Source organism: Mustela nigripes, chromosome 3 (genome assembly GCF_022355385.1).
Source record: "Mustela nigripes isolate SB6536 chromosome 3, MUSNIG.SB6536, whole genome shotgun sequence".
Classification (NCBI taxonomy): domain Eukaryota; kingdom Metazoa; phylum Chordata; class Mammalia; order Carnivora; family Mustelidae; genus Mustela; species Mustela nigripes.
The window spans coordinates 74254976-74280227 of NC_081559.1; the positions used below are offsets into that span (position 1 = coordinate 74254976).

General features: G+C 37.4%; 1 protein-coding gene across 7 annotated transcripts in view; it reads right to left on the minus strand.

Moving 5' to 3' along the window:
- Positions 1 to 25252, minus strand: part of ZNF385B (zinc finger protein 385B) — a 400466-nt gene that overhangs the window by 301712 nt on the left and 73502 nt on the right. For 5 of the 7 annotated variants that reach the window (XM_059394258.1, XM_059394257.1, XM_059394260.1 and 2 more), the window contains exons 2-3: positions 5802 to 5953; positions 4963 to 5280 (exon numbers count right to left, since the gene is read on the minus strand). In XM_059394258.1, the coding sequence (XP_059250241.1) occupies positions 4963 to 5278 (316 nt within the window). In that variant the 5' untranslated portion in view covers positions 5279 to 5280; positions 5802 to 5953. Of the gene's footprint in view, positions 1 to 4962; positions 5281 to 5801; positions 5954 to 25252 lie in introns of those variants that run through there. The other 2 variants (XM_059394270.1, XM_059394262.1) reach the window with 2 other exon arrangements.

A 25252-nucleotide genomic window follows, 5' to 3' on the forward strand; every position in this document is an offset into this window, starting at 1 on the left:
GTCTAGTAATTCTATCAGTTGCTGAGGGAGAACTGCTTAAGTCCTAAACTATAACTGATACATGAACATTTAGAATCATTATATCTTCCTTCTTCCTGATGGATTGGAACTTTTATCATAACATGACATCTTTCTTTGTCTCTAATAATATTATTTGTCCTGTAGTCTGTCTTATCAAATATTAATGTATATACTCATGCCTTTTTTATTTTTATGACTGTTTGCATGGTATATTCTTTTCCATCTTTTCATTTTCAAAGTAAGTGAGTTTCTTGTTGGCAGTATATAACCAGATAATTTTTAAAATCTACTCTGAAAATCTCTTGTCTTTTGATTGTTATATTTGGATCATTTATATGTAAAGTAATTATTAATATGTTATTACTTAAGTCTGACCTTTTAGTATTTGTTCTGTTTCCTCTCATTCTGATTTCTATGTTTATCTTTTCTTGTTCTGTAAGTTACTTGAAAGTTTTTATAGTACTCCATCTTGATTTATATATATTCTTTTTGTGTATCTCTTCATAAAGTTTTCAGAGTAGTTGCTATGGGTGTAACAATCTACATACTTATCACAATCTCCTTGCACCACCATTTAAATACTTCAAATGAAGTACCAACACCTTACTACTACTTGGGTTCCTTGAAGTTCTCCACTTTTAAATATCATCGTTTTGAGTATCAGATGGTTATAATTTTTGTTTCAATCATCAAATATGATTTATAAAACTTAAGAGAAAAATGACAGTGTAAGAATTAGTTTTACGTGTCAAACCTTGACTAGGCCATGAGGTCCCCAGATATTTGGTTATTCCATATTCTATCTGGGTGTTTCTGTGAGTTTGTTTTTGGATGAATTCTGAATTTAAATTTATAGACTGAGTAAAGCAGATTGCTCTCCCTAATGTGGGTGGGCCTCATCTGGTTAGTTGTAGGCCTGAATAGAACAAAGGGGTCCTCCTATTTTTCCAGAAGCTGAGATTTAAAGGTTTTGAATTCTAAGCTTAGTGAAAGAACTGCCACTGGTTATGGGTCAGTCACTTCTTATTCAGAGAAATGGCTTAAGTCCCAACCACCACCCTGGGGCCCCAACTCGCACCTTTGCCAACCCCTACTCTATAATAAGGCTGACAGAAAAGAAGGAAAGTTGCCTCTGAAACTGACAGTTCTTGGGAAGGCTACCTCTACTACCACATCTTTTCTCCTTTGTGGGGAGGACGGGATACCATTGTCCTCTGTGTGTCAGTTTGCTAGGGCTGCTGTAACAAAAACACCACAAACTGAGTAAAGATATAGCATTCACAGTTCTGTAGGCTGGCGGTCCAATATCAAGGTGAGGCAGGGTTGGTTCCTTCTGGGAATTCTGAGAGAAGGACTGGTTCCAAATCTCTCTCTTTGGTTTGTAAATGGCTGTCTTCTTCCTGTGTGTATTTACATCATCTTTTCTTTTTGTGTGTCTGTACATTTGAATTTCCCCTTTTTATAAGGGTATCAGTCATGCTGAATTAGGGTCAGCCTAATTCTAATGATTTTATTTTAACATGATTTACTTCGCAAAGGCTCTATCTATAAATTGGGTTACATTCTGAAGTACTAAGGATTAAGAATCCAACATAGCCCTTTCTGGGGCAGAATGGGGGGCATAATTCAGCTCCTAACATTCCCTAAAGCCAAGCAATGGCCAAAAAGGGAAGATTGGCATTTTGTTCCTTGATTAAGTGTCTACTTTTTCAGTTACCTTCCCAGTCTCCCCAATGCTACCTTAGCAGGAAGAGAAATGTGGAGGAGCCCCTCATACCCTACTCCACTTCTACTTGCCCATGTCCAAGCAGCTCCAGGTTTTGGAGAGGAATGTTATTTGTCATATGTATTCTGTACATTCCCTCAAGCCTTAAGAGTTGATCAATACATAGATAAAAATAGAGGATACAATCTTGCCAGGAATGCTACAATGTGGGAGAAAGAGGCATAACAACTGAGGTATGGTCTTTGCTACAAAGTGGGGTAAATTGAGAGAGACAACTAAATCTCAGGGACTCCCAGTGACTGAGGGACATTTTGGTGGAGTTCTTCATCCACAGTCTCTGTCAGGAGCACTTGTGACCCAAAGACAACCAGAATAGCAACCTCCTACCAAGAATAGCCTTGAAACCTTGCCAAGGCTTTAAGATAAGGCCACTTCCACCCCTCTATCCTTCCATGGGCAGAAGGGCAAGCTGAAGCAGCAGAAGCTGAGCGCTAACTGTATCCTATCCTCTACGCTCAACTCCAGGTTCTATCTAGCCAAATCTTAATTTGGCTCTGACATGGATGTTTTTATAAATAGAGCTGAGTCATTTAAATCAAAGTCCCTCTGAATATACAAAAGTGAGAAGTTATGGGCTGAGAAAGTGTTAAGGGAACTGCTACCCAGCAGGAAACAGGCATTTGAAAGATCAAAACTGAAGAAAGTGACTAGAAAAAATAAAACCACGTCAGTCTTGCTCCTCAGTGAGTTCAGACTAAACAGTAGAAAAGTGCACATGTATACATAGCACTAACGTATATTTCATCTTACTTCCTGCTGTTTCACTTAGCATGATATCATGGACAGATTCCCCTGTCATTAGGCAGTCTTCAGAAATACAATTTTTAATGACTCTGGTTTCTATCATTCATCTTATAAATGTACTTTGATATATTTAATCTTTCTTCCATTGGATATTCAGGATACACTTAATATTTTGGAATTATAAATCATGTCATGATCATCCTTGTACATATATCTATATCTAATCTCTATTTCAAAAAAAGAAAAAGACATTGTTATACCTACTTTTTTTTCAAATGGGAGGATTAATGTCAACCACTTTCAGAGATTAAGTGACTTGCCTTCATCATATGCTAAACCCATCTTTTAGCAATGGATAATTGACTATATTTTATCAGTGTATGAAAGTTGTCCTTTATAGTTAATGTACAACTTGAGAAGTTGATTCATTTTGTATCCATTTTCCCACATACTAATACTGCCTTATACTTAGATGATGAACTATATTTTACTTATAGAATATATCCATAATAGTCTGTGTATGTCTTAACTAAATTTATGTCCGCTAATTTCATTAGCAAGGAGGAACTCATGAATTGGAGTTTTACATGTCTATTTTCAAAACCTGTCAAAGTAGGATAGTTCACCATGATAGCAACAATTTGTGACCAAAAATACATTACAGCACACAGGTCTGAATTTAAGCTGAGTGTTACTGCATGGCAGAAAATAGCAACAAAGTAGTGACAAAGAATAATGGCTTCACTATTAAATAATTAAATATGGTTAGAATTTTAGATCTGCCATTTCCATGCCATATGACCTGGACAAATTACTTTATCTCTCTGTGCTCCATTCCTAGTTTGTAAATTAGGGATAATCATAGTGCCTACCTCAGAGTTGATAAAAGGATTTAAGGAGAAAATTCCTAGAAAGGACCAGAAAATGGCCCATAAAATATGATCAGTTAGTGTTAGCTACTAATCTCACTAATTAGAAATCACAGGTTAACGTCAATCGAGACATACATATTTGGGCTCTGACAGACACAATTCATACTTTTACCCAAGACTACTTGCTCTCTGATTCAGATCTAAGACAATAAATCAGTTTTTAACCTGACACCAACTCTGTCTTACTATATAAATACGGATACATTAATGCATCTGTGAATATTTACATTATCATCATAATAAAGACAAAAATGGAGAAGTAATTTTTCACTATTATAATAAATGTGTATCTTACAACCTCAAAGTTCCTGTAAGTTCTTTCACAGCATGCCAAGTATCGACTGGGGAAAATCATTTAATGAAATTAAATCACACACTGAGTAAAAAGCAGTGAGGTTTAGCTTGAACTATAAAAATTATTTCTTTACAACACACACAATTTTCACTGGAGCTTAATATGGGTCATGGCATAACTTCACAAAACCAAAAGCCATGTAACGGCACCTAGTGAAATTCCAAGAAATGGCTGGTCTGCGTCATTGCTCTCCACGGTGAAGCCTCATTACCAGCGTCTGCTAGATGCAACTTGGAGCTCTTCCACCACATCTAGAAGGAGGCTCAGTTTGATCTCCCACGTAAACCTGAGTAGGAGGCCCCCCTTTCTGTAGAAATCTTCACCACAGATCACAGTAACTTTCACATTCTTTTTAATTGCGCCCTAGTGAAGATACCCAATGGCCAGCAATGTGGAGGAGGAAGGGCTGTCTAAGGAGAAGATAAAGAACTTGGAAGACTATCTCCCAGATTCAGGGCAGATGCAGGAAATGTGAAAATTCTCAAGCTTCTGACTCTACCCACCCACAGGACAGGGTGAGAGGTGAGAGGGAAGGCAAGAAGGTGCTTGCCATAGGGCCAGAGCTCAGAGGTAAGCCTTGTTGGTTTTGGCAATGCCTGCTCCTAATGTTAGAACACCACGGCACGCAGCTGCCAACTCCCTAAAAGACTACCTAACACTCAAGATTAATGCTCCTTTCCTGCATCACGGGATTTTATAAATAAAGCTGTAGCTTTTTATATGCTCTCAAATAGTACACTACCCTATAGATGAAGGAAACCCCAGAAAGCCCAATTTTGCAGAGAAGGGGAACAAAAAACTGTCATCATTGATCTATTTCAAAATACATTGGGAAATGTTCACACACTATGGGAATACAGGACCAAGTCTACAATCCAATACACAACATTGTGTGTATGTGTGTGTGTATTGTTCAAATCTAATATAATATATGTGAATTTCTTATACAAGCACACACATACACAGAAATAACAAACAGCTCTTGGAATTTACTGTAGGAAAAAGAATACGTATTAATGTGGTGGTAGCTTTTTAGTGAAAGTTATCTTTTTCTAAACCCTTCATTTTCTAGAACAGCAGCGTTTCTCCCAGCAGCTCATGGAGTCTGGGGCCTTTGCACCTACCTGCGCTGGTGTTGGTGCTGGGGCTGGCCAGCAGCTGTCCTGAACCCTGAGCGGGCGGCGGGGGCTGCCCATCACTCAGCTGCTTGACCCGCTTGCGATGGGATTTGCCATTGTAATGGACTTGGGCCTGAGCTGCAGAGTTTAGCTGGATGTTGCACACCTCACAGAAGGAGAACAGAATTTTCTTTTTCTCTTTACTCAACTGGTCCTCAGGCCTGTCATTCTTTATCCCCTTTTCTTCATATCCCCGTAGAAAAGTTGCCATATTCATAATACCATCTTCAGGGTAATTGTTAGGGCTTAATGAGTACCTCATACCTGAAGAAAAAAAAAAGTACAGGTGTTTGAGAAATACATGCTTTCTGATTTTCTAGTAAGATTACAAATTATTTTCGTGATTTAGGAATAAGCTATAAGTCTTCCAGCTACTCAGTGGACACTCTTTGAAAAAGTTATCAAAACTACCTGGAGCCAAGGCAGATCCTGGGTGACATGCTCCCAGAGTGCTCTAGGACTCCCTTCAGAGTGTCCATCACCATAAGCATGTCATATGTATTTGTGAAAATTGGCTTACGAGTTTCTCTGATAGAGTATGTGCTCCATGAGGGCAGTACCCTCATTTCTGGATGTCCCTTGGGCCTAGACCTGTACTTTTTACACAATAGGCATTGAAATACCCACTGAAGGAAAGAATAAAGCTTATGAACCCAGAATTGTGAGAAAGGGTATGTATAGGCACAAAGCATATATAATACATGAGCATTTGCCAATAGACCTATGCCTTAACCTGGGGAGGAGGTGAGTAACAAAGATCAAAACACAGTCTGTCTGCAACTTACATTAAGTTGTAGTCCAGAAATCCCTTTATAAGTCAGCCAATGGGAAGTTGAACATATTTTTTTATAGTTGTAGTGAAATAAACTGTATTTAGGTTTCCAGATTAGCCCATAAATATCAATTTAATTTTTGATGAGGTTGAAATGCAGAACATCTGAAATAAAAAGTAAAAGAAATACAGTAAATGGTAACCTAGTACTCGAAAAATAGATAAAAAATATAGCAGACTAAGATACAATTTTGTTTATTTTTAAGTGCTGATTTTTTTCATCAGTTAGATAAGAGTATGGTGCTCAATCATGACTCATTGAAGATTTTAAAGGAGACTTTTCAGTACCTCAAGAACCTTCACCTGATGAAGATGGCCTTGGTTTTTTACTTTCACAGTTCCACTTTAACATACGTAAATTATAGATTTTATTTAATACCACTATTACCAGCATTTTTATACTTTATTAGAAAAACTCAAATTTTTCCTTCCTAAGGAGGAAAGTCACTTTCTTAGTCACACAGAACACTTTACCTCTGACACTTCTGGTCACGATACGTGTGGAGGTGGTTCTTCCCCAAGCCCAGCAATTCCCTGTGACACCAGCTGGGTGTCCTTCACCGTAATTCAATTCTGACATTGTGTATCCAAATAGAGCATCAGATCTCACAGGTTAAGGACTCAGCCCCACAAGACTACCTCCCCAACACACACACACACACACACACACACACACACACACACACACTTCAGACACCTCTCAAGCCCAGCCTGTCACCTATGCCTCTTCTGACCAATCCACAGAGGTTCCAATGACCCCCTCCTTGGGTTTGATCAATTTGTTAAGGTGACTATAGATCACAGGAAAAGAGTTTACTTATTATTTACCAGTTTATTAGTAAAAGGATATAATAGAGAATACAGATGAACATCCGAATGGAAGAGATGCATAGAGCAAGGGATGGGGGAAGAGCGTGGAGTTTCCATGCCCTCTCTGGGTGTGTCACTCTCCCAGCACCTCCACATGTCCATGGACCCAGAAGCTCTCTGAACTCTGTTCATTTGGGATTTTTTGGAAGTTTCATCAAGTTGACATGATTGATAATTTACTCCATTTTCAGCCCCTCTCTTTTTCAAGAGAATCAAGGGTAGGGCTGAAAAGTCTAAGCTCCTACTCATGGCTTGGTGGCCAGCCCTTTTGCAAGGACCCCCAGAAGCCCACCCAGAGTTGCCTCATTGGGACAAAAAGACATTCCTATCACTCAAGAAATTACAAGTGTTTCAGGAGCCCTGTGTCAGGAACCAGGGTCAAAGACCAAATATTAGAACAAAAGATGTTCCTAGTGTTCTTATCGCTCAGGAAATCATAAGGGTTTTAGGAAAAGCTCTGTACCAGAAACTGGGGACAGAGAACAAATATATTTTCTATTACCTCACACATACTTATCAGTGTGATTATGGCAATGCTTTTGGTTCTCAACTACAAAGACACTCTCCTACAAGAAAGAAAAGTATTCATGCAATAATTGGGTGAAAACTAAGGGAAAAGGAGTATGCATGAGAAAGAATTGGCTGAGGTGAACAATATTGTGCCATGAGGGATGAAGAATTCAGATAAAGAAAGGATTATGGCTTGTGAGGCATTCTTGCCTATGGGAAAAACTCAAGAGATGGAAAGACACTTGGCTTCGAACAATTCTGTTGATTCAAGTTGGCTGAGAGCTGTATGAGGAGAAAGGAGCAGCTACAGACTATTCCTCATTAGGGGTGTTCACTTGTTGAATGTTTAAAAATCAGAAAATGAATTATAGCACAGGGCACAACCATAAAGATAGAGGTTGATTCTATGCATACAGTGTGCCAAGAAGAACTTCTTATTTATACCCATACACCCTATTGCAAAGAGCCACTGTGCATTATAGTGTAGGCTAAATCTTAACCTGCACTGAGTTGTTAGAATAATGCTAATTTTGGGGTGTCTGAGTGGCTCAGTCAGTTAAGCGTCTGCCTTTGTCTTAGTCATGATCCCGGGGTTCTGGGATCAAGCCCTGTGTTGGGCTTCCTGCTCAGTGGGCAGTCTACTTCTCCCTCTGCCCCTCTCCCTGCTCATGCTTTATCTCTCTTACTCTATCTCTCTCAAATAAATAAATAAAATCTTTCAAAAGAATAAAGAAAATTGCTAATTTTGATATGTAAATCCTATCTGTCCCATAAGTATTTTATCCCGATGTCACCATTTTAAGGAACTCTATTACACAAAATTTATTTTTAAATTTATTCAAATTATACATAAATCAGGTTTAAGCAAGTCCCATAGCTGAGTTGCAGAAAATAATTCTGTTATAATTAAAATGTGATTTAACTGTATATACATTAATATTTTTGCTTTTATTCCTTAAATCTAAAACATTAAGGTATCACAAAGCTATTTTACTCATAAAGCTTTGGAAAATATTAGTGACACATAAAAGTTATGTTCAAACATACTATACTTTATGTCCTCTCAAAATATTAAGATTCATCATAAGAATTATCTGAATAGAGATAAATAATTTTAAAATGAGCTCATCATTAATATATTATGTCCTATCTAGAAAACTAATCCATTGTAAAACATGAGGAAAACCAATCATTTCTAACTCTTCAAGGCTAGGTCAGATACCAGCTCAATGAATCATTGAAATCTAAGTGTTATATTTCAACTCAAGCAAACAAAATCCTTGAATCCTCAGCTGAGGACTGATGACACTTTCATTTGAAAATTTAACCCAACTTGGAGGTGGCTGGCCTTGCCCACGTTGTCAATTAACACATGATGCTTCACAGAAATAAGATCTACATCACAATGTTCCATTTTAAAATTGAAACCTAAAAAATGACTTCTTTGTATTACCTTATAGCAGATAAAACCAGCTTACTTGTGACTTTCTAATTGCCATCTGTCTTAGAAATATATTACATTTTAGACTTATTTAAAGATACATATTTTATTTTATTTTTAAAATTTAATTTATTTGTGTGTGTTCCAAAATTCATTGTTTATGCATATTTTAACTAGTAAGAAAGAAACCCTTAAAATGAAATGAATGGCCATTTTAGAATTCTCCTATAAACTTCTTCAGAATACCAGCATCCTTTATAATCTTTATCCGTAATTTATTTTCTCCCAGAGTTACTCTCACGTACAGATGTTCCCCCAAGCCTTCAACACCATATCCATAGACCACTCTAGGAAGGATGCATTGCCTAGCAGGCACCATGTCCCGATTTATTAGTCCTAGCTCCGTCTTCACACTTTTCCCTTCTCGGGAAAAATACCTGCAGCTCCTGTTAAGAGCCACTTTCAACCAGCATAAATTTCATTCCAGAGGTGTTGAGAAGAAGACCCAGAGGTAGTAGGGAGGCAAGATATCAGAATCCCAACATTTAATTTTGGCCTGAGACGGTACACTTTCTAGGCTTATAATACGTCTGGCAGTGATATTTATAATGTCAGTTTTCTGGCTAAGGGGAAGGTAACAGTGAGTTTAAGTGGAAGAAGAAAGAAAAATCTCACTTTCTATTTTGAAGTTTTGTTTTGTTTTGTTTTGTTTTTAACAGACTATCTTAAATTACATGTTTCACTTGCATAGGGCAGAAGGACCTTCAGGGGTATCCAATTTAAACTGAGCAGTGGGCAGCATTCTGCTTTGGAATGCCATGCACACACAGCAGGGGGTAAGAGAAGCCAGACCTAGTTCAGGTATTCTATGCTCTTTTTGTATGATTTTAATGGATTAGATGGCCAATCATTTAACAGCCAAGAAAGAATAAGGTATTTTGGAACAGATCAAGGGATGAGAAAGCTGGTCCCTGAGTTGCTGCTTTTGAGGGAAAGAACTGATAGGACAGCCAGTCACTATGTAAAGGAGTGGCTTTTAAATGACGAGGATATGGTGTGTCGGGAAACTTTAATACTTGACTTTCTCTTAAGACTGGGTCTCACGGGGCGCCTGGGTGGCTCAGTGGGTTAAGCCGCTGCCTTCAGCTCAGGTCATGATCTCAGGGTCCTGGGATTGAGTCCCGTATCGGGCTCTCTGTTCAGCAGGGAGCCTGCTTCCCTCTCTCTCTCTGCCTGCCTCTCTGTCTACTTGTGATTTCTCTCTGTCAAATAAATAAATAAAATCTTAAAAAAAAATAGACTGGGTCTCACATGTGTAGTTATCCAATTGTTTTTTATAAGTAGAAAATTTATTATAATTACGATAAATCAGAAAACTGATTGAGAGGTAAAGACGTCTCCTTAAGGCACATGGAACGTACATCCCTTTACACAAAGTTGCCACAGCAGATAGAGAATATGAGAAGAGATTTCTTCACTTCTACATCAGTATGAAAGACTCTGCCCACGCCATGGATTTATTATCTCATTTCCCAACTCAAGTCAACCAGCTTTATCCAATTCTAATTCAGTCCTTAACCTATAACAACCCGGATGATAACCCTTTTCCAGATTTAGTCCTTCTCTTTGAAAAGTCACTATAAAAACTGCCTAACTGCCAAATCTAAGTGAGTCCTCTCCTCACTCCTCATTTGTCTTGACGTCCTCATGATGCTCCTCTTGCCAGGGTTTCTTCTATCTCTGCATTCCTGAAGCACTGTCGTTGCACAGCAAGCCTGGAACCCAGCCCTTATAGCAACACTTTAATTATTTTTATTATTATTTTTATTATATTTATACAGCTTTAGTTACTCACTCAAATTTGTTGACTATCTGGGCAGAGGACTTGATGCTAGGGGAACAGTAGTGAACAGGGTAGATGAGATGTCAGCCTGAAGGGACTCTGCAGTCTAATGAGAAATAACGAAGAGAAAATAGGAAACTACAACCAAATGTGATAAAGTCTGTGGAAAAGTCTACAGTTTCCTTCCTTGCTAGATTTCAGGTTCCTTTAGGATAAGAACAGTGCTTTGTCTTTGTATCCTCAGCATCTAAGACTATGTTTAGTACAAAGTGGGCCTCAATAAATATTTGAATAAATGAATGCATTGTTTATGTGTGTGGTGTGTAGCATAGGTTGTGAACACAGTAACCAAGGTCAATGTTTTCCCATAATTTCAGTTTATAGGTGGCTGAGTACATAGCTGTTTATATCTTGAGATTTCTAAAACAGCAATAACCATGTATTCCCAAAAGGAAAAAAAAAATACAACCACTTATTTGCAAACTAAAATCCCAATTATTTGGGCAAACTCCTTCATCCTTTAACTGAAAACAAAATTTAAAGTTCAAATTCTCCTGGGGAGCAGGTCAGATACTAAATGAGCACACTTGTACTAACATCCATATGACCTCTGCTCACTCAACTTTCAGAGAGAATGGAGCACTGGATATAGAGGAAAGGGTTGGGCAAGATAAAAACACACAAATTTGGAAGACTCAGGACTCTGACATTGATTCTCGCCCAGTTCACTATGTTGCCAATGTCTGTCCCGGACTTCTAAACTTTTATTTTAAAGGATGATAAACAATAGCCAAGTTCTTAGGCACCAGACTACAAACAACACACTTCCCCCAAATACAGAGTTTCAAGGAAGATTAAGAGGTCAGCAGTACGGGCGCCTGGGTGGCTCACTGGGGTGGGCCTCTGCCTTCGGCTCGGGTCATGGTCTCAGGGTCCTGGGATGGTGCCTGCTTCTCCCCTCCCTCTCTGCCTACTTGTAATCTCTCTCTCTCTCTCTCTCTCTGTCTCTCTCTCTGTCAAATAAATAAAATCTTAAAAAAAAAAAAAAGAGGTCAGCTGTATAAATGTGCATTTTGTGGAATATTTTACTATTTCATAATAGGATCCAGATACAGGAGGCTGTAATTAGTTCAATTCAACTAGGCAATTATTTATTAAACACTGACTATATACAACATACTATTTTTTGGCCCTATGGCAGCCAAAAGAATGAATAAAATAAAGAGCTTAAAATAAATCAGAAGAAGCAATCCTTCTGCTGCTCATTGTTCGTGACAGTGACTGTGGAGATTCTTTGCATAACAGTTCCCAGAGTACTCAGCATACTTCTACAGCACATCAGCTTTATTACATTGGATTGAAATTACTGCTTAGTTTTCTATTTCACTAGACAGTTCATCAGTATCAGATTTTTTTTTTTTTTCTGATCACCTACTGGCACTTTGCTGAGTGTTAGTGAAGCAGATTGTAATGGGGTATCCTGGCCTAATGTGAATCCCAAGAGATTTTGACACTAATTACTGAGTAAGAAAAACTGACATTTAAATGCTTCTTACAGTTTGTTTCTCTTGAGAAAAAGATTTGAATTCAGTTTTGGGGGCGCACTACTCCTTTGTTTCAGAGAAAACATCCTAGAAGATCTTTTGATCTTCTGAGAATGTGAATATGTGTAGGTAAACCATGCACTTTATTCTATAATGGAGACTGCAGATAATACGGCTCCAAAGACCTTAATCTGCTTTTCATAATCATATAAAAGGTTGTCTTCATTGTGGCACAGCTGCATCTCTGCAAATTATCTTTTCCTTCACAGAATATTTCTTTCCTATAAGTGGATTTAAATTGTATTGTCTCTGAAAGCATTTTGGTTAGACACTAGGAGATAAATGTGTTTTCTTGTTCAAGCAAAAAACCACCAGAGATCAGTGGAGACTGGAAGCCACAGGAAGGATGTGAATGCATCTTACCTTAGACAGAAGAATGGCCTGGGATTGCTGAAGCTCAAATTGGATTATCCTATATAAGCCCCATATTTGGGGTCATTCCAGATTAATAAACTCAACTTTGGGGAAAGTACTGTTGTTCTGAATTATCTTCCAAGCTAAAGAAAGACCACACCTCTCTGGATGGGTATAGTGTTACCACAAAAGGAAGAGACATTCCCACTGTCAGTCTTACCAAAAGATTTAGAGTGGCAAGATGGAGACAAAGAGAGGGATGAGCCTGTGATTGTCTCTGGGCCTGGGGTACAGGGACCTGTGATCCAGGTGTGAGAGACTTGTTCCTGGCATTTCCTCTATTAGGAGATAAACTGATCCCTGAAACAGATAGATAGGCCTGAGATTGGACAGAGAAGATTCTGCATAATAGAGAATGCTTACAGAGGGTTTTAGTCTACAAACCCACAGAACCTCTGTATCTAATAACAACTGTGTGATTCCCGATTTTCCCTTTTTTTTTTTTTTAACTCAAAGCTATTAGTAAAATCATGCAAATATCACAGCCAATCTTTCTACTACTTTAGGGAATTGTACAAGAGCCTGGAATGGCACCTGGGGTAAAACTATACATCATAGACTGTAGCACAGTGCTGAAGGATATTAGTGACTGGCAAAAAAAAAAAAAAAAAAAAAAAAAATTGTGGCGCAAGAAAAAAAAAATAAAAAAAATGGATAAAAAATGCTAAAAAAAATTAGGTACTGGAAAAAAAAAAAAAAAAAAAAAAAAAAAAGTTGTGGCTCAGAATGAGACACTTACTTAAGATGTTGAATAACTACTGCTACAAGATCTTAGGGATTCAAAAAATATGTAAGAAGGACAAGTTGGTAAAATATTGAAATTCTTGCATCGAGTAGGGTAGAGATTTGAAATGTTTTGAACTAGGTAATGTGATGGATAAATAGGATAGGACATTTGAGTTACCTAAATGTAAACAAAACAAGGTTGTTTTATTCTAATTCATTATGATAGGTTCTAAATCTTGGCTTTAAGAGGGCTAAATAACTCTTAATCTCACAAAACAAACTGAGGGTTGCCGGGGGCAGGGGGTTTGGGAGAAGGGGGTGGGATTATGGACATTGGGGAGGGTATGTGATTTGGTGAGTGCTGTGAAGTGTGTAAACCTGGTGATTCACAGACCTGTACCCCTGGGGATAAAAATATATGTTTATCAAAAATAAAAAATTTAAAAAAAAAAGAGGGCTAAATAATTGAAAGACTATGTAGATCAATGTCTTTTCTGGCACCTGTGATGTTCTGAGTGGTCCCAAATACCATCATATACATATCAATAAATAACAGTAATAAGAATTATATTTTTTTCTGTCATAATATCAATTTCAAATATATATGTGCATTTCAGATAACATCAGGGTTGAAAATATCCTTGTATGTTTAATACATTGAGATTCTATCAGTAGAAGGAAAAATGCATGTTTATTATTGCAAGGACAAAATGTTGTCATAATGTTAATTATGAAAGCTATTAATATTAGATTTAAAAATACTAAAAATTTTCAATTAGTTATATAGAGAAACTGACTGACAACTAAACCTAGCACTACCTATAGAGCTATAGAGGAAACATACTTATTTTGAAATACAAATATTTATAAACAGTTTAACAATGTTGTGATAAAAATAAGATCAGAATTCTAATCTCTGTAGAACTCTGTGGTGTACTAACTTTCATGATATTATACAAGTAACCTTGAAGCACTATATTTAGTTTTTATTTCTTAATTCCATTAGGATATGAACCTGTCTACAAAAAAAGAAAATCCTATTTGGGAATTCTCTTCATCCTCTGAAAATGAAGTAAATGCAAAAGGCTAGTTTTGCTATCTCAAAATTATTACCTCCAAGAGAAATGATTAAATAATACTTAAACTCATAATATATAATTTTCTGTTTCCTATCTCAAAAGTTATTTTGGGGGCACCTGGGTGGCTCAGTGGGTTAAAGCCTCTGCCTTCGGGTCAGGTCATGATCCCAGCATCCTGGGATCAGGCCCCGCATCGGGCTCTCTGTTCAACGGGGAGCCTGCATCCTCCTCTCTGCCTGTCTCTCTGCCTACTTGTGATCTCTATCTGTCAAATAAATTTTAAAAAAAGTTATTTTTACTGATGTATTAGGTTTTAGCCTTAGGCTATTATTGACTGTAATTCTTGGCTTTAAAAAGGTACATAAGGTATACCTCTAGCCATAAGAGAGGACAATGCTTGTTTAGCTATGCAGTCTTCTTTACAGTGAGGAAGTCTGGAGTCCATTTGTCCTGTGCTCTGCCCAAGTCTGCAGCAGTCAGGTGAGAAAACTTCAAAACATAAAATCCTAGGCAAGGGCAGATGTTGCAGCCCTACTCTTCCTACAGCATTGCCAGGGCAGGAGTGCGACCTGGAACACTATCCAGAGCAAGCCTGGATGCCATTCCAGCAGTCAACAGCTGAAGTGTTATGTGAAGCAAGAACAAGCTTTCCTGGCTCCTTGAGGGACCTGCTATTGCATCGTCCCAGGGTGGAAGAAAATGCAGCACTTTAGTAGATGGCTCCATCCAAGCCAGATCCATCCATCAAGGACAGATCTTAGTTCACTGAATTCTTAGATAATCTTTAAAAGTTTACAAATAAGAATGATATTTTTTGGGTTTTGCTACATGGAAAATTATAGTTAAAGAGACCACATCACACAGTTTAGTTTTAGTTCCAATCATAATCCCTTTATATACCATCTAGATACATTTTTACATATACTGGATTTTTTTACTCATTATAAAAATAATGTATCATTCTAGAAATTTGGGGAACTATAAAGAGCAGAGAAACATTGGAGGAAAATCCTCCATGTTCCCATTATTCAAAGTTAGCCACATTTTATTTCTTTTTTTATTTTTTTAAGATTTTGTTTATTTATTTGAGAGAGAGCATAGGTGGAGGGAGGGCAGAGGGAGAGAGAGAAACAGGCTCCCTGCTCAGCAGGGACTCCGGGATTCCGGACTCAATCCCAGGACTCCAGGATCATGACCTGGGCCAAAGGCAACCACTTAACCAATTGAGCACCCAGGTGCCCCTCACATTTTGTTTATTTCTAGTCTTTTTAAGTGTACATACTATTCTCACAGAATTCTGGTTAAATAGTACATACTTGATAAGAGCTCAATTATATGAAAACATCATTTTTTTTTAAAGATTTTATTTATTTATTTGACAGAGAACAATCACAAGCAGGCAGAGAGGCAGGCAGAGAGAGAGGAGGAAGCAGGCTCCCTGCTAAGCAGAGAGCCCAATGTGGGGCTCGATCCCAGGACTCTGAGATCATGACCTGAGCCGAACGCAGCAGCTTAACCCACTGAGCCACCCAGGCGCCCCTGAAAACATCATTTCTGAGTTCTTAAATTGATTATATTTACCTGCAATTTGATGAACAAGATGTCAATTTTTACCTTCTGATATGAATCAAATGTAACTATAACAAGGTGTTCTAAAGAAGAGAAACAGTGATGTGAATACCTTTAATAGGGAATAACCTTAACTACTTGGAGCAATTAAAAATAAAATAGGCTGTTTGGACAATCAAAAAAGTTCAAGACATAACAAAAAGCTAGGACAGGACTGAATAATAAAGTTCAACTACACAAGGCTTCTACTTCTAAGACTGGAAGAAGTGGTTGTCTTATCTAATGTATAGAAACCAACACAGAATGTCAAGCAAAATGAAGAAACAGAGGAACACGTTCCAAACAAAAGAACAAGATAACCCCCCCAAAAAAATTTTTAATGAAGTAGAGATAAATATTTTACCTGATACAGAGTTCCAAATAATGGCCACAGAGACACTCACTGAATTCAGAAGAACAGATGAACACAGTGAAAACTTCAACAAAGGGGTGGAAAATATTGAAAAGTTCCAAGAGAAAAAAATTAAATTAAAGAATACAATGACTAAACTGAAAAATACACCAGAGGGTTTCAGCAGGCGACTAAATGAAGCAGAAGAAAAGATCAGTGAACTCAAAGACAGAGCAGAGGAACTTACCCATCAGGGAAACAAAAAGAAAAAAAGAACAAAAGTAAGTACAAATAGCTTAAAGGACTTATTGGAAAACATCAAACTCACTAACATTTGCATTACAACAGTTCCAGAAGAAAGAAGAGAGAGCGATAAAGAGACAGAAAACTTATCTGAAGAAATAATGGCTTGAAATTTCCCTAACCTGGAAAAGAAACAGATATTCAGATCTGGGAGGCCTAGAGAGTTTCAAATAAGATGAATCCAAAGCAATCCACACCAAAACACACTTAATTAAAACATCAAAAGTTAAAGACAAGAAGAGAATCTTAAAAGTAGCAAGAAAAAGAAAAAAAAAAAAAAACAGCTTGTTTCATACAAGGGAATCTCCTTAAGACTCTAAGCAGATTTTTCAGCATAAACTTTGCAGGCCAGAAGAGAGGAGCATGATACCTTCAAAATGCTGAAAGAAAAAAATATAATCAAGAATACTCTATCCAGCAATGTTACTCAGGACTAAAGGAGAGAAGAGTTTTCTAGAGTTTTCTAAGCAAAAACTAAAGGATTTCATCACCACTAAACTGGCCTTAAAAGAAAAGTTAAAAGGACTTCTTAAAGCTGAAAAGAAGGGGCACGAAATAGTAACAAAATACATGAAAGTATACATTTCACTGGCAAAGGAAAAATATCTTAAAGGTATTAATTACTTATAAAGTCAGTATGAAGTCAAAAGACAAAAGTCTTAAAGGCCATGATGATGAACCATTCTCCTCCTCAACTTCCTGAAATGGACTACATCTTGGAGACCATTCCTGTATAATCTTATCAGAGACAGGAGGACCAGCCCACCCAGCTTTCCTTTTTGTGCTCTGACTCAAGAGGAGCAGAACACACATTCAGTAAATAACTGCAATCCAGCTTCTCCAGTCGACTTCTTTTCTTTACTTCATCTACAAAATGTGGATACTAGAGGTTTATCTATATCACCATTCTGAAGCTGAAATCCAAATTGCCTGTGGAACTCTGAGCAACTGTTAGATAAAGGAATGACACTGTAATTAATTCTTGGAACCAAGCTTAGGTGTCATTTCTCATTTGTCCTTTCAAAAGTCAAAAGAATTATATTATTTGAGCAGTATGTACAACGTTTTAACATCTGTGGGTATTTAATAACAGAATAAAAAGTTTCCTATAATAAAAAGTTTCCAGCCCTGATGATTACTTTTTCACACTAGGAAGTGTAGTTTATAACAGTAATGTGATTTTCATTATTTTCTTCTGTTATAGTATTTTAAAACTTGGTCTGGAATAATTGAAAATGCAATAGTCTAGTGGGCACACACGCATAACAATGCACTTAGGTAACAGTTAATATAGAGACATCAGTGGCTTTGAAGTCAATACCTTCTATGGGTCATTTTAACTGGTCCTTAGGCAGGTTCTTATCTTCCCCTTGTAGTTATCCTATTGTGAGGTACTGTCACTAATAGGGAACAAAGATAGATATAGACAAGGGATTGCATTCTATTGGGTCAAAGCACACAACAAGCGTACTGTACTTAAGAGTAATGTGAGAAGAAAATAGCAATTCCCAAGGCTCCTTTAAGAATTTAGAACACCAGGTCAAGATTTGAAGCTGACAGTTTCAGTGGGTGTGATATGGCTGCCAGGCAATGACCCCACAAGCCCTGTTGGGCAAATTAATCCCAAAGGTACCACAGGCAGAAGATGACCCAATTACCGAGAAGAAGGTCAGGCATATAAAAGACAATGATGAGAACAGGCCACAAGGACTCAAATATCAGAACAACTGAGATTGTCAGATTTTGATTATAAGTCAAAATCAGAAACTTCTCAGAGGGAGAAGAATAAAATGCCTTATTGAAAATCAGTGTCCAGGGGCGCCTGGGTGGCTCAGTGGATTAAGCCGCTGCCTTCGGCTCAGGTCATGATCTCAGTGTCCTGGGATCGAGCCCCGCATCGGGCTCTTTGCTCAGCGGGAGCCTGCTTCTCTCTCTCTCTGCCTGACTCTCCGCCTACTTGTGATTTCTCTCTCTGTCAAATAAATAATAAATAAAATCTTTAAAAAAAAAAAAAAAAAAAAAAAAAAAAAAAAAAAAAAAAAAAAAAAGAAAATCAGTGTCCTGATGCTCCTGGGGGTAAGAACAGCCTTGCAGGTTTCAAAAGAAAGAAGAACGTCCATGTTCATTATGTCATCACTCCACTGCTAGGTGGAACTGATATGAAATAGAGAAGGCAGGTGAAGGTGACCCAAGAAAGGGATGTGCAGACTAAGAGTCTGATGACAAGTATCTTGATTTTGTTGAATTTTTTAATTTATTGCCTCTTCTAACTGTTCTTTCCATATTATTTTCTTTTAAATGGTCTTTGTCCTATTAAAATTGATCTTAAAAACTGTTCTTTGTAAAAAAAATATGCACTGCTTCTGATGTTCCATTTAATTATATTTAAAGTATTTATTTTCTTACTATCCCCTCTCCCCGCAAAGGAAATAACTGACTCTGACTTAATTCTATCATAGGAGAAAGTGGAAAGATAAAGAAAACCAAATTTATTTGTTGTCTCAAAGCAAAATTGCCAAATTTACTCTATAAGCTGTTCATGAAGCATATTCCCCCACCTATTTTTAGACAGTTCCTTAATTTCAAAATTATGAAGTTGTTTGCTAAAATCACTCCGATTTACATTCAGAAAAGACTTAGAAAAAGAGCAGCCTGTATGCAATTTGTTTAGTTACCCAAATCTTTATCTACTGGTAACCAAAGTGGACTTTGGATCAATTTCACATTTTCAAATGCATAAGTGGGTAGAAGGTGTTTCTGCTTTATCAGTTGCTGGCAGTCAACCCTCCTATGTACGTAGGGTTGTGGTGAAAGTGACAGGCAAGATGGGGCAGTGCATGGTAGGATTCAACTACTTGGGCTAGACGAGATTTTTGTTAATTTGAACTCTTGGAACACTACATTTACTTCAACAAGAAAAATTAATATAGGATTGGGGTGCCTAGGTGGCTCAGCAGGCTAAAGCCTCTACCTTCGGCTCAGGTCATGATCCCAGGGCTCTGGGATCGAGCCTCGCATCGGTCTCTGCTCAGAGGGGAGCCTGCTTCCTCCTCTCTCTCTGCCTGTCTCTCTGCCTGCTTGTGATCTCTATCAAATAAATAAATAAAATATTTTAAAAAACTAATGTAGGATTATAACACCAAGAATAATTAAGGAAGAACCTCAAGCAATTTGAAAGGGACCATCTTTTAATCACAAATGTCTGTCTGTTCAAAAAATGTATTGAAACACCTATCAAGTTCTTCTTTCTTTCTCTCTCCTCTCACCTCAAAGATCCAGATGAGGAATGTACCAAAGTAGTAAACACATTCAAAGTATATTGGGGTAATTTTAGAAGGACTTATGCCAAACACACAAGAATGTTTGCCTATTGGGGATGAGAGGAATAGAAAGGGGAATAGAGGAAAATAAATAAATCCAAGAAAGCGCCTCTCACGAACAAGTGATGAGTGTTAACAAGCCATGACTTGAGGAGAGTAATTAACTCAACCCTCTATATCTAAGATTAGAACAAAGGTTAAAAAACAATTTTTGTTTTGAAATTACTCTGTGATGATGAATAATGAGGTATTATGTCCCATGACAACAGGATCATCAAAGATTCCCGAGTAGATCCCAGAGGGGCATTCAAGGGCTTAGTCTGGTTATGAGGATTGAGAAGGAAAGAAAAGTCCCTGTAAAGCTGTTAACTATGGATCTAAGTAAGCTCCTCCCATCCTTACAGTGACTGGACAAGATTGAAAAGAGACTCTATTTGCTTTGCAAGATGTCCCTCTTTTGCCTTCTCATAAATTGCTTTTTTGGTTTCCTATGCTTCCTTCTGAGCCTATCTGTAAATTATTTCACATTAAGTTGTTCCTGACTGATGTAGACCTCTTTGTCAGAAAGAAACGAACCTCCAATACAACTGTGTTTAATGGAGACACAAAACAAAATCACTCAGGGAGCTTTTGCCAAAATCCGTTCGTCCCAGCTCTACCTCCGTAGACTCTGATTCAGTACATTTGCATTTATGTAGCAGTAGAACGGAAAAGAAAGAAGCAAAATGTTTCTTAGAATCCTAGGAAACTTATGTGTTCAGCTGATCCTGAGCATTTATCCAAGGATATCTCTCCACTTCCTAGTCTTACCACATCAGTTCTAAAGACTTCTAAGCCATTTGCCTACAGGGAACAGGAGACCAGTACTACTCCTAATTGTATCACTCACCTGCTTCTCAACCTAACCAATTCCCCAGCATCATGTGGAAGAAAGTGTCAGCTCTGTCAGTCACTTGATAGTTAAGAAATCACTTGTCTATCTGGGCATCAAATTCTTCTTTCATAAAGGGAGGAGAATAAACTGGATGACCTCTTAAATTCCTCTCTGTTCTAAAATTCCAGAAGTTTATACGGCTTCATTTTTGTTTGTTGTTTATTTGCTTTTTGTATAGGGGGAAATTAGAATGTCTGACTTGATTTTTTTGGCAAAATTTTATTGCCTGCTCTGATCCTTCTGATCTAAGGCTCATCCTTAACAGAGAACCCAACAAGTGCTGCTGTCAGTTTCAGGTTTGTGTAGAGAATATTCCCTCTCATCTCACTTGGTGATTGAGTGGGAGGCAGTAGGCAATATTTCAAAATGCAAACTGACATTTAATTATATAAAAATCTCCTTCCACGATCACGTCTCTTGCCAGGCTGATTCTGATCTCCTGAACATTTCTCCTTTTTTGTTGACTCCTAGTTTTCCAGTTCTTATTGAGAATAATCGGAAATGGGCCTCCAACATTAGATTTATAGACTTGCTACTTCTTCCTCTATGTAATAGAATTTTAAGGTGACAGTGTTTGCAAAATGATGTCTCTTTCTGATACCCACTGGAACCCCTCATATCTACACTGACAGTCTCAAAATATGGATATTTCCCAGTAATATTTTTAAAAATGGAGTATTTGTACAAATGTCACTTAAAAGCGTAAGTGGAAATTCTGGTGCAAAAAAAGGAAAAAGACCATTCTGTCTTAACTAATTAAACACTAAAATGATTCAGCATGGAGATAAGTCAGCCAGGACCACAGTAAGGTAAGGGAGACTTGTCTCAGGTGTGGAATTTAAGGGGGCACCCAAAATCTCCATAATTAAAATAAAAATGTATTAAAGCAATATTTTAAATCAGTAACAGTACCATGGGAAGCCATATTTGAACCTGACACAAAAGGGGAAAAAAACTTAATGATCTTATCTTTATTTAAAATTTTACTATTTTGTTCATAGTAGATTTAATTGCATTTGATATTTTTGATACATTAAAATATTATTTATATTGATTATGAAATTGGAGGCATCCTTTTAAGGCTTTAAAGTTTGCGCCCAAGGCAAGTTCTTTCTTCACTTCACCTAAGTTCTTGCCCTGATATAACTTACCTTCTGGTATAAGCTATACACAAATATTAATACATACTATTCCTCATAAACAGGGTCCCCCACAATAACTCTAATGATTTCTATTACAGTTACCATTTGTGTATGTGCCTTTTCTAAGTGATTGATACCATTTTAATAATTTATTCTAGCAGTGACTGGAGAAGTAGGCAATTTTTCTTTTTACATCAAAGAAAAATGAAACTCTGAAAGGTGAAAATAACCTGACAAGGGGCATGCCTCATGTACACTGCACTGTTAAATGAGATCAAGGGGGAGAGAGAGAGAGGGAAGGAGAGGGAAAGAAAGGGACGAAAAGAGGAGGATGAATACACATCCCAGGGATTTTTCAAACTGAAAGTATATAGACTCGTCTGGTAAATATGTCTAAAATGTAGATTCTCAAGCTGACCCATATATGTTTGAATTAAATAAGACCTAGGGTAACTCTGAGAATCTGCATTTTAAGAGATTCCTGATGCAGGTGTTCTAGGGACCACACACTAAGAAACATGGATGAGATGCACTCATTCTGCCAGAAACAGGGTTAGATATCTGAAATGCATCTTCTCATAATCCCCCACCCTTAAATAACCTTCAAGGTAAGAATGAATGCCCCTTTCTTTACATACGAGGCGAAGAATCCAAGATGATAAGAAAATTAGAAACTTACATGGTAGCAAGTGGAAAAATCAAAATTGAACCCAGATCGAACTCCAAATTCAGGCACTTCCACTGTATTCTGGGACTTCCATGAGAAAGGCAGGGGATGCATCTGTCAGGTGACTGCTCTCAGGTACCAGGGACACCAGAGCATATCAAGGAATCTAAATGAGCTAAAGGTGGTAGTCAACAGCTGCAAAAGCAGGAGGCTGGGGCAGATGTCAGAGGTATGCACGGTGAAAAGAAAGGGTAAAATATGCTAGAGTAAAGGGAGGCAGAACAATTCAGGATGCAGAAAGCAAGTAATGTTTTGCACATACAAAGATTTTACTTTGCAGTTTGAAATTCAAAATGAGAACTACAACAATTATGTCAATGTTAGCTATTATATGAACAAATGACATAATATATTTATAGATATGACAATAATACAATTTGATGAGAGAAGAAAAAAATCTTGGATTGAGCCTGTTTTCCAGTTTAAGACTACATTGCTGGATTTATCCCCATTCTGCCTTTCTGTGCCTTCTGTCTCTAATCCTGAACTCAAGCTGTTCTTCCTGGGCCAGTCTAACATTTGTATATTTTAAAGCCAGAACCTACTTGAAATCCATCTCCCATGGGGAATTTGTTCTGGTTAACTTCATATCATTCCAATATTTGACAAATTACCATTATGTACAACCAATCTTCACTTGTGCTTACACTTTTGTGTATAGCATACGTATTATTTATGCACCCTATATTGTTTGGCTTAATAATTTATCTAGATCATGGCTAGATTTGTAAACTGATTTTCAGGGTCTGAAGGTGTCTGGATACTCTAAAATTTAATTACTGAAACTCTATCACCTGTAAAATGCTATGTACTATGAAAAAGGTCAATGAGCACTTACTAAAGAATAAAAATAAAACAGAACTTTGTAAGGCAATAGATCTGCAATGTTATCACTCACTTGTCATTAAAGTGAGCTTTCTCCCCTAAAAGAATACATTTATAGACTTATAATATTTAATAACCATTAGACTCTTGCTATTTTTCTAGATCCGGCTGGGAGTAGGGGTGGAAGTGAGAAGTGTCTCAAGAGAGTCTCAAGAAGCTTAACATCTTACTGAGGAAATAAAAACCAATATCGATAGTTTTAGGACAAGTTGCACTGAACCTACAATCAGAATAGAGGAAGGAGGGATCAACAGGACCTCAAGAGTCATCTTGGATGAGATGGAAACACTTGTGGGCAGAATGTGGTTGGGTGGAGAGGGGAAGAAATGTGGCCTGAAACAGAAAGAGAAGTGAAAGCTGGAAGTCCATGCAGGGGTGTCATCAGCCCAAACAAGAAAATAAGACTTGGTCATAAAAGGTATGTAATGGGTAGACTATGTGTGGAGGGAAGTTTCTAAAGAAAATAAATGAGAGAATAAGGAGAGAATAAGAGAGAATAGTATAAATCTCACACCCAAGGAGCCTGGCTAATAATGGAATAGACTACTGAGGACAACAGAAAAATGTCTTCTAGAGAGAAAAGACTTTGAAGATACAAACACAAAGAGGCAGCAATGAAGGGAGAGAAGGGTTACAGTAGCATGAGTCCCCAGAAGAAGGATTTAGAGATGGGGTATAGAATATAGTGGCCAGGAGAACTTCAGGGGGAAGAAAATGCCTCAGAAGGGAGATATAGATCAGAAAACTGCTGGGAAAAGTGGGAGGCAAGGAAGGAGCCCACCCCAGTTGGTTTCCATCATGTTCATCATGTGGGAGGTGAGATCAGCTCCTAAAGGCAAGAGGGAAGTGGGGGTAGATGAGAATGTCTGGTTAACTGTGGTGGTGAGTTTTACAGGGTGTCCGTGCCATCTTCGTCATCCATGGTGACACTGTGCTGGGTGTTAAATCTTATATAAATTATTCTTATAGAGATTCCATATTTTATATAAAGATATAGCTACAGCTTCTCCCTCAAGATCATAAAGTGTAAATAATATAAAGTCGAGATATATTTCAAGGTCTAGAAGGAAATCCCAGTTTTCATTCTTTTAAAATACTTTATATTCCATGGGTCAGCCAACTTTTTAAAAATAATTGCTAATTTCGGCTGTTATAACACAATGTTTCCAATGAAAAAACAGTGTTTGCGACTTGGGTTGCCATAGCTTAATAGGTGACATACAAACTTTATAAGTCATTAATATCAGAGAACTAACATTAACTTCTTGATAAAAGTAACCATATTTTAAAGTATGAAGTAATTCTTAATTTAATTGAGGTTTTCTATGACCTTCCATATATCAGGAAGATGTTCAACAACCTCATAGTTCTTAGCATCTCTGGGCATATTAAGTTTTAGATCTAAACCAAAAAAACATACTGTGATAGAGCACACTAATTTATTTCTCTCTTTTCTGCCTGAGACAGAAACTGTGAAGAGTCTAACTAGTTATTCTTGCCGGAGATATAGGGAAATCCATCCACAGAAAAGCAGAGAAGCAACTAACCTGGAGTTTGAAGGACATGTACTCATATCAATCTTAGGGAAATTTGTAGCCAATAATAGTCTTTGGCTAACTAGGAATTGGCATTTCTAGTATTTATTT